General features: G+C 34.9%; 1 protein-coding gene across 2 annotated transcripts; it reads left to right on the plus strand.

Moving 5' to 3' along the window:
* Positions 1 to 770: 770 nt before the first annotated feature.
* Positions 771 to 9,990, plus strand: kctd10 (potassium channel tetramerization domain containing 10). 2 transcript variants are annotated; one of them, XM_022685431.2, is made up of 7 exons: positions 771 to 846; positions 2,258 to 2,467; positions 3,690 to 3,859; positions 4,009 to 4,095; positions 4,729 to 4,781; positions 5,480 to 5,675; positions 6,589 to 9,990. In XM_022685431.2, the coding sequence occupies exons 2-7, from the start codon at positions 2,260 to 2,262 to the stop codon at positions 6,808 to 6,810; spliced, it is 936 nt and encodes a 311-aa protein (XP_022541152.1). In that variant the 5' UTR covers positions 771 to 846; positions 2,258 to 2,259; the 3' UTR covers positions 6,811 to 9,990. The 2 variants fall into 2 exon arrangements, with proteins under 2 accessions (XP_022541152.1, XP_022541151.1); XM_022685430.2 differs by having other exon boundaries at positions 777 to 846; positions 2,254 to 2,467.
* Positions 9,991 to 9,992: the final 2 nt, after the last annotated feature.

Below are 9,992 nucleotides of genomic sequence, written 5' to 3' on the forward strand. Positions count from 1 at the left end.
GCAATAATGATGTTATTTAGCTGTGGTAATAATAATAATAATAATAATAATAATAATAATAATAATAATAATAATAATAATAATAATATACAGACAACAAACAAGGGTTAAATAAATAAATAATCAAATAAGTTACTAAATAAATAAATAAATACATAACTTGCTTAAATAAACAAATAACAGTTCAAGCAGTTAAATTAATTGCTTAAGTAAATTGAATTAAATAAAAAATTAAACAATTAAATTTAATAAAAAAATAAATTAAATGTATAAGTATTAATACATAAATGGTAAAATAATTAGATTAATATTAATTAAGAAATACATGTTTGAGTAATTACATTGATGAGAATAAATTAATAAACGTTAGTTACATTAGTAGTTACATTAATGAGAATTAATAAAAAAGTGAAATGTGTAAATAAAGTAAAGAAAGAAAGAAAAAAGAAAACAAAGAAAGAAATAGATAAAAATAATAGATAAATAAATGTTTAAGTAATTAAGTAAATAAATGAACTTAATTAATACATATATAGATAAATAAATGTTTGAGTAATTACATAAATAAATGAACTAAATAAATACATATATCGATAAATAAATGTTTAAGTAATATATAAATAAATGAACTAAATTAATACATATATAAATAAATAAATAAATACGTAAGTAATAACAAATAAATGTGCAAGTAAATAAATGTGTAAGTAATTATATTAATAGGAATAAAAGTTTAAATAATTAAATAATAAAGCGCCGCTTCCGGTCGGCTGGGCTCCTCCCGCTGAGCGGAACTGCGCGATTCCTGGCAGCTCTGTGGGCCCGAACTGCGCGGGGATTTCTATGGTAAATTTCTGTCATTTACTGTAATTTACTGTATTGGTCAACTTTATCTGGAGCTCAGTGTTTTAGTTTTTGTGTAATAAAGCCGGTCTGTATTAAAACAGGGCGGTTTGCGGGTGTTTTAGCTGTTGGGAGGCGAAGTTTAGTAGAGTGTACGTTAGCTGTTAGCTTTAGCATGGTTAACTAATATAACTTATTGGAGGCGATTCAGCAAAAAACGGATAATTATTCGGATTAATTTGGTTTAATATGGGTTTAATTTATATAAACAATCAGTGTAATGTCTCTGGGTGTGATAAAAAGGGTTTTAAACGGTATAGTTCTAGTTACTTGGGTGAGGGGATTGATTTAAAAGGGTTGGGTCGGTAATCTGGATCCAGAGAGTAAAAAGCCATCCCAGGATTTCTTTTACGCGACCGTGTAACTAAGCGAGCCATGCAGTTGGGACAAAATCCTGGACTGGATTTTTATTCTAATGGGCAACTAGTGTTACCCAGCAGCTTTCAATAGCTGAGCTCATATAGGTTTACTTTAATTGATGGAAAATGGGTGATATTAACTGGTTTTATTATTTTAGACTTTAGACATTTTACATTAGTCTCTCAAATAATAATATTTGATCCGTTTAAGGGTCATAGATGTTCTGTACCCACCCATATCTGCTTAAATTATTGTGTGAAACATATATGGCCAGTTTCTAGACGTGGATTAAGCCTATTTTAATTTCAATAGAAAATATCCATATATATATATATATATATATATATATATATATATATATATATATATATATATATATATATATATATACAGTACCAGTCAAAACTGCACATATCTAAGATGTTTATTAAAGGAAGCCAAAACTACATTTGAGGTGTATTAGCATTTTGAATAAGTTTTGTACTAATAATTATACTGGAAGTATCAAGTTATGATTTTGAATAGTAATAAAGTAACTATATCTTTATGTAAGTTGCATTTTTAACTGTAAAAAATGTATTATATATATATATATATATATATATATATATATATATATATATATATATATATATATAAAGGAGTGAAATTCCATGTAAATCAATTATATTTAGAACCTTTGACTGTTAAAGAGGTAAGTTAGGGATATGTGGTCATGTTGGTCATGACTAGTCACACTGGATTAATTGATCTGTAGATCATATTTTTTTTTTTGGTAGTAATGATTTCATAGCTGATATCTAAAATAATTAATTTAGACTAAAAATGATTATCATATGTACATGTATCTGTAGTGTTATAAGTACTGCTGAAATGAGTTCCTATCTCAGGATTTCCTGTTAGTCATTGCTTTCCTATCAGGCCTCCACCCTCCTTAATATATATATATATGTATGTGTGTGTGTGTGTGTGTGTGTGTGTGTGGGGCAGGAAGAGATGTCAGGAGAAAGTGTGGTGAGCTCAGCCGTGCCGGCGGCTACAACGCGGACCACTTCTTTCAAAGGGTCCAGTCCCAGCTCCAAGTACGTGAAGCTGAACGTGGGCGGAGCTCTTTACTACACCACCATGCAGACGCTTACCAAGCAGGACACCATGCTGAAGGCCATGTTCAGTGGCCGTATGGAGGTCCTCACCGACAGTGAAGGTACTGAACACGAGATAGATCTCCATCAAATCCTTTTAAGCTGTTATGAAAGATTATGTAGACTAAGGTTCTCAAATATGGTCCTGGAAATCAGTAATCCAGAATTTAAGATTTAAGATCTCAGATCTGGATTCATCAATGAAAGATTAAAAGGTCACTATTCTTTATATCTATAGTCTAGAAAGGGATTTATATATATAGTCTAGAAAGTCTGTGCTAGATATCTTGTAAAATTGAGAACATGCGTATGGAAACTAAGCTGCAAAACCGAACCATTTAAAATTCATAGTTTTTTGGGGTAAAGTTTCCCAGAGAGAGATTAAAGGTGAAATCCTTTGTGAAATGGACTTTGCTTGTAGTGAAACATGATAACGGGTAGAAACTTTTGTTGAAGAGTGCACCTCCAGTCTCCTCTAGAATTCTGAAATACAGTACTTTTAGCCGATGCTCCCAACAGGCTTACAGTAGTAGTGATGGGGGCATAGAGATAACTATGCAAAGAAATGAATTCAATGAATTTATGATGCTGCTGAAAATATTTATAAAATCTTGCATTCTCACATATTTTTTGCACTATAAGGCGCACTGATAACTGTACTGTTGAAAATATTGGAAATTTAAGCTTACTGTAAATAAACATAAGCGCTTTAATCACCCAAATAAATGATTTTTAAGAGTTAAATCTGTGTAGATTAACACACAGTTCATGTTTGACTTTATTTATTTTTTATTTTTTTGAAGAATTACAGTATTATTTGTTTAGGTGCGCCTTATGAATGAAAATAGACGTTAATTGATAGTGCGCCTTATAACACGATGTGCCTTATAGTGCCTTATATGTAAAATACAGTCATTAATTACCCATGCAATAACCCTTAGTATCTTTTTTTTTTTTTTTAAGTTTGTTTGCACTTATGTTTGTTATGCTTGCATAGCACAGACAACAGATTACAGATTTTTATTTTTTTGCTTCCACTGAATGTCTATAACGGTTAAATTTACACTAACCAAAATATTAGTGTATATTTTGTTGCAGTAGTACAGATTTTTTTAAGTGAATACATTTTTTCCAGAAAAAAATACACAAAAATGCACTGAAATTATTTGATATTATTTTAGGGCCATTTTAAGGTTAGGGGCTTAATTAACAGCAAATACAATGTTTTTAGATCTATTTGTCATTATTCTAAATTCACTTTATTCCCTGTGTTTCCCTCTTCAGGCTGGATCCTGATCGACAGGTGTGGGAAACACTTCGGGACTATCCTGAACTACCTGCGGGACGGCGTGGTTCCTCTACCTGAGAGCCGGCGTGAGACCGAGGAGCTGCTGGCTGAGGCCAAGTATTACCTGGTGCAGGGTCTGGTGGACGAATGCCAGGCTGCCCTACAGGTACTATAGAGATATGAGTACTGTGCTGGAACTGACCTAGCTTTCTGCAAACACAGCATCACAAATATCATTTCTCTATTAAAGGTATATATTTTTTAAATCATTATAACAGATATTAAACTCGTATCTGATTTAATTTCTTCCCTCAGAACAAAGATGCCTATGAGCCCTTCTGTAAAGTGCCCTTGGTTACATCATCTAAAGAAGAGCAGAGACTCATCGCCAAATCAAATAAGGTACCGCAGCATCACAACAAGCTTTTTTTTTTTTTTTTTTTCTCCTCAGAAGGGTAAAATCCTGTTCAGCAACCTAACTGCTGCTGATTAACTAGTTAACTTTAGGGCTTTATTATAGGCCTTCAGAAAAGGAGCAGGTGATGGATCATTTAATCATCATTGTTTATTTCTTGATTCAGCTGTGATTGGGAGCTGAAATTGGCTTTTATTAGATTTTATTTAATTTTATTTTTCCGTTCCACCTTAAACGCTGCAGCTTCTGCCATCTGTTGCACCATTTAAGGTGGAACGGGAAAGTTGAGACAAACTAGTAGCGATTTTGGCCACAAACACTGAAACAGCACATTTAAACTATGGTAATATAGTGATTTATTGTCATTTTTAACAAGGAAAATACTAAAATTTGTGGGTTTGTGTTCTCATAATATTCTGTTTTAGTGAGCCTGTGAAAAATCGACCTACCCCTCCAGCCATTTATCTACGGCTGTTATTGCTGCAACATTAAAATTTTAATTGTGTACACAGAATGACATATTGGCTTACCCTTAAATCTCACAGTATTTTATCAACAACAAATCCCTTTATATAAAACTTATAAAAGTCTTTACAGTATTGATTGTTGTTTATTCACAGCCCACAGTCAAACTACTGTACAACCGAAGCAACAACAAATACTCCTACACCAGGTGAGAGAATGTTTAAATATAAAAGCACTAGTTTAGAGTGTGGCAGTACAAATATATCCTAAAATATTACACTGCAGCTTTTGTATTTTTTTTTTTTTTTTTTGCATTTTAAAGCATTGACAAATATGCTGCCATCTTTCGGCATTAGGCATTACTAATGCATCCTAAAAAAACTGAATATCATTGAAAAGTTTCTTTATTTTAGTAATTCAGTTTAAAATGTGAAACATTTTGTGGAACACACATTATATGAATGTATTAGATGCAGAGTGATCTGTTTTAAGCGTTTATTTATTTTATTGTTGATGATTTTGGCTTGCAGCCAATGAAAACCCAAAAATCAGTGTCTCATAAAAAATGAATATTATATAAGACCAATTGATACTTTGGCAGTTTGCCAACTAGTGCTGGAAAATGAAATCTGCATGTCATCTATCAAAAGTGATCTATCAAAATAGATCACTCTGTGTGAAATACATCTATAAAATATGAGTTTCACATTTTACTTTAATTAAGTAACTTTAAAATTCTATTCTATTTTTTTTTAGATGCACTAGTATATTATACGATTATTCCTAGTATAGGTACGTTTATTGTAACAGACATTAAGTGATTGCTAAAGGCGTATATGAAAGTAAAATGCATATTAATCCTGATATTAATTCTAAACATCTCCTTCCTATCCCCTCTGTGTACAGTAACTCAGACGACAACATGCTGAAGAACATCGAGCTGTTTGATAAGCTGTCTCTGCGCTTTAACGGCCGAGTGCTCTTCATTAAGGACGTGATCGGGGACGAGATCTGCTGCTGGTCTTTCTACGGTCAGGGCAGGAAGATCGCCGAGGTGTGCTGCACCTCCATCGTCTACGCTACTGAGAAGAAACAGACGAAGGTAAACTGAAGGAAACTCTATAACGACCTGATTTCCAGCTGATGCCAGATTGATAGAATGTATATTTAGGGGGGGGAATTTAGATTTTACATGGTTTCATGAAACCTAGTAATTAACAGTAGTGGCGGATGGTATAGTGAATACAGTACCTGTCACAAGTTTGTTCACACCTTCTCATTCAGTGTTTTTATACATATACAAAAAGTTAGTTTTCTACATAGTAAAGGAATAGTGAAGTGATCTATCAGACTATGAGGAGTACATAAAGAATCATGTAGTAACTTAAAAACAGTGTCAAACAAACCTAAATACTCTGTGAAGAAGCTTTTAGGTGCTCTTATCTGTGGAGCTGTTAACTTGTGGTAACCTGTGGTACAACAGAGGAAACTCTTGCTCTTCTTTTCCTGGGGTGGTCCTGATGAGTGCCAGTTTAATCATAAAGTTTTTGAAGGTTTTTTGCGGTGACTACACTTGAGGACACTTTCAATGTTCTTGAAATTCTTTACTTAGTTGAGTAATTCTTCTGCATAATAAACTCTTGATGAGTTCAGCACAGCTGTTAACTGAAAGCCTGAATTCCAGGAGACTCTACCTCATAAAACTGACAGCAGAGAAAATCCAGCAGAGATGCTCGGGGCTCCGGCAGCTGATGGCAAGCTGCATGACGGGAATTCTAATTAGCGGTCTCCCGATCATAGATCATAGAAAATTTTTTTTTTCATAGTTTGTATAACTTTAGTATTAATCCACAATGCAGAACATTTTTTTACACAATAAAATACTACTAAGTTTAAGGCGTATCCAAACTTTTCCCTGGTAAAACTGTTTTATTGCAGGTAATTGTGAACAGTTATCTATCAGTCTTGTTATTCTAAACGCTGAAACTCTGTACTGTGTACCTGCTGTTTCTCAGGTTGAGTTTCCGGAGGCGCGGATCTACGAGGAGACGCTGAACATCCTGCTGTACGAGTCTCAGGACGGCCGTGGGCCGGACAACGCCCTGCTGGAGGCCACAGGGGGCGCTGCTGGACGCTCCAATCACCTGGATGAAGACGAGGAGCGCGAGCGTATTGAGAGGGTGCGCCGGATTCACGTCAAACGACCCGACCACGATCGCACGCACCACCACCAGTGACCTCCTCCTGTCTGCTCCACCCCCGCGAACCCCCCGACCCTGTGCCTTAAAGACCACCAGCACTTCAGTTATCCCCCCCATCTCTACTCCTGACCTCCTGCAGCAACTGTGTACTCACTCACCAGGCTGGAGAGTGAGAGAAGGACACACACACACACATATATATATATACATACACACACACACACACACACACATACATATACACACCCAGCCGTTATAACTCTGTCAGCTCAAATACTGAATACATTAGGCTGGCGGAAATTCTTTACACAATGTTTTTGAAGGAATTACATTCTTTCTTTTTCTTTTTTTGTCAAATAAATGCTCATAAAACTAGGATATTATGCTTAATTTTGTTAATTTTTTTATTTGAATTATCTATTTTAATTCTCAGTAAGTTTCCACACCCGACACATTCAATTCATCTTCTGTTTTCCCCACATCGTTGTGCTTTATTTAATGAATGTAGCCCATTTTCAGAACAATTCCCACAATGTTACACAGCTGAATGATGGAGTATTTAGCTAATTTCTTCAGTCCCAGGCGTCCAAAAACTGCACCCAAACCCTTCTGAACCTCTGTGATGGGGCTTTCTTTGTTCTTTGACATCTTCTTGTTGTTGTTTGAGGGTCCTTGTGCTAAAGCAGCATTTGCAGCATAGTCTGCACAAGAGCTGTTTGCAGTTGTGAGCGTTTATATTTGTGTTCTACTTCTTGTGTCCGTGTCTGAAGTTTACACCGAGAAGGTAGAAATGCTCAGTGGACCAATCACAGCTGCTGCAAGGCATAGTATAGAAGAAGCATTGAAGCATAAATTGGTCTGTAGTGAGCAGCGATTCAATGGTTCCCAGCAGCATCTTAACTCAAAGCTGATTCTCTTAAGCTACACAGCAGGTAAAGGTAACCCAAATCTGTTTTTTTTTTTTTTTTTTTTTTTTTTTAACCAAATCCATTTATTTATTTTAGGCGCTTCCACACTAAAGAGCAGCGCTTCACGTGAAGTTTCAGTTTCATCTTCTCCAGCTTTATGGGCGATATCAAGGAGTTCCAGGGTCTGTAGCTTGGATTTTCAGAGAATGCATTCCAGTCCAAATATATGTATTAAGTCACACCCACTTCTTTCTTTAAACTTTTTTGTTTTTACGCTATTTCATTAGAAACTTAAAAGCCTCTTTATTCCATTTAAACAGAGCCATCAGTCCAAATATATGTTTACTTATGAGCTCTGTTATTTCGCTATTTACTCACTGCTTTCATACATTTTTTTCAAGTCCTAAATTTAAAGACTGAAATGTAAAAGTCTTAAATATCTATCTATCTATCTGTCTATCTAAATTCTGATCTGGCTGTTTAGACAAAGCAGAAAATGAAAATTTGTCAATCAGCTCACACACCCACACAAATAATACATTTGTGAATACACCAAACAGGCGGACCTTCTTTACATAATGTTTTAAAAGGAATTACATTCTTTCTTTCTTTGTCAGAAATAAGAAATATACTATCTATATCTATACTGTCTATCTGAATTCTGATCTGACTGTTTGAATCTGACAAATTTTTAATATGACCCATACAAATAATACACATCTGTCGCATATAATGATGAAAATTTGGATTTAGATTCGGTTCACTTTTACCTGCTGTGTGAACGCAGCTAGAAACTGGATTCTAGCTGTTGAGTGTTTCTGTCGTTCGTTCATTACTCGTCGAGTCTCTCTTGCTGTGTATTTGTGTGTTTAGCTGATACTGGAGGAAGAGTTTGTCGTTGAGAGATTTGGCGTTGGTGTTGTTCCAGCCTCAGTCAGCAGAGGGCACTGTTGTGTGCTGTTTTTTTATAATGATTTTTTTCTCTTTTCTCTTTTCTTTTTTTATTGTCGGATAGTAAAGCGCTCCTCGGCGTGAGCAATAACTAACAGCAGGATCGTCAGCGATGCTCAGTGCGTGTGAGCTGAAGCCGGGTCTCGTTTCAGGGCTGGATGTTTAATTATTCGCAGGCAGGTAACGCGGTCTCCCCGTGGGGATGCTAAGTGATTACGCTGGGGGTGAATCCGAGACGTTGGGTTGTGTGAGGCTGGTTCAGTAACATCGTAATCAGATATCGCTCTGCTGAGAGAGTTCGGTCACATCGTTTTCTCAAAGATGGTGTCATCTATGATCCATTTGTTCTGTTCATGTGGGGCTGGACGATAATGCAGTTTCAATATATATATATATATATCAATATATCAACGACATAATGATTTCTGATATTTTAGTTTACGGTATTATAAAATCTCTCAGTGATTGACATTAATTACAGGGCATGTTACATCCAATTTCAGCATTTTTGGCTTTGTTTTTCTTAAGCTTTTTTTAATGATAAATATTGTCACTGGAAATGATCGTATTGGACAAAATTAAGGAGTAAGCTGCGATATAAATCTGTGGTGAGATTTTCAATATATCAAGACAATTATCTATAATATTTCACAGCATCTGTTAGTGTTACTGAAGAGGATAAAATATTCTTAAATATTATTGGTGTCAGTTCCTCGAAATTTGACAAGCAATATTCTTCCCCGCAGATTTATTTGATTATATAGCGCCATCATGTGGAGTAATGAAGCAACAACTTTAGTAAGTCTCATAATTGGGGGGCGTGTCTTTTTAGGGAGTTTAGTAGCTTCCATGTTTCATAAAATCGGACAATATTTGACGCAACGTATCAAAAATGCATCAAATGAAAACCATACAATACAATATATCGCAATATTGATATTCTGTCTCATCCCAATAAATAAATTGTAGCCGTATCGTCCAGCCCTATGTTCATGTAATGAATAGAAATCTATTAAAGACAAAAACCCAGTTCTAGATCAATAGTCCAGCCCAACATTCAGATCATGGTATAATCACATAAAGTACTGATCCAGAATCAGACTGAAACTGCAGTCGAGCAACACAAACAACATTATTCCACCAGATCTTTCTGTAACCCCAGTGTTCTGCTCTGATTCTTTTTTTGTTCTTTTTTTTTTCAGTTAAAGGCGTATTTAGAGATGAATTAAAGGCTCTGTATACTGTAGAGACGTTTGTACAGATGTGCACATGATGAATAAAAGAAATGTTTTACATACGATTATATTTATACACACCTTATAGCGAATAAAGATTTCTACAACTTTCGTAGACCAAACT

The sequence above is a fragment of the Astyanax mexicanus genome, chromosome 22, assembly GCF_023375975.1.
Source record: "Astyanax mexicanus isolate ESR-SI-001 chromosome 22, AstMex3_surface, whole genome shotgun sequence".
Taxonomy (NCBI): domain Eukaryota; kingdom Metazoa; phylum Chordata; class Actinopteri; order Characiformes; family Acestrorhamphidae; genus Astyanax; species Astyanax mexicanus.

Excerpts from the sequence above, each read along its gene's own strand:
- kctd10 (XM_022685430.2), top strand. Across the intron at positions 3,860-4,008 it reads AATGCCAGGCTGCCCTACAG|AACAAAGATGCCTATGAGCC; the intron begins GTACTATAGAGA and ends TTCTTCCCTCAG. Across the intron at positions 5,676-6,588 it reads CTGAGAAGAAACAGACGAAG|GTTGAGTTTCCGGAGGCGCG; the intron begins GTAAACTGAAGG and ends GCTGTTTCTCAG.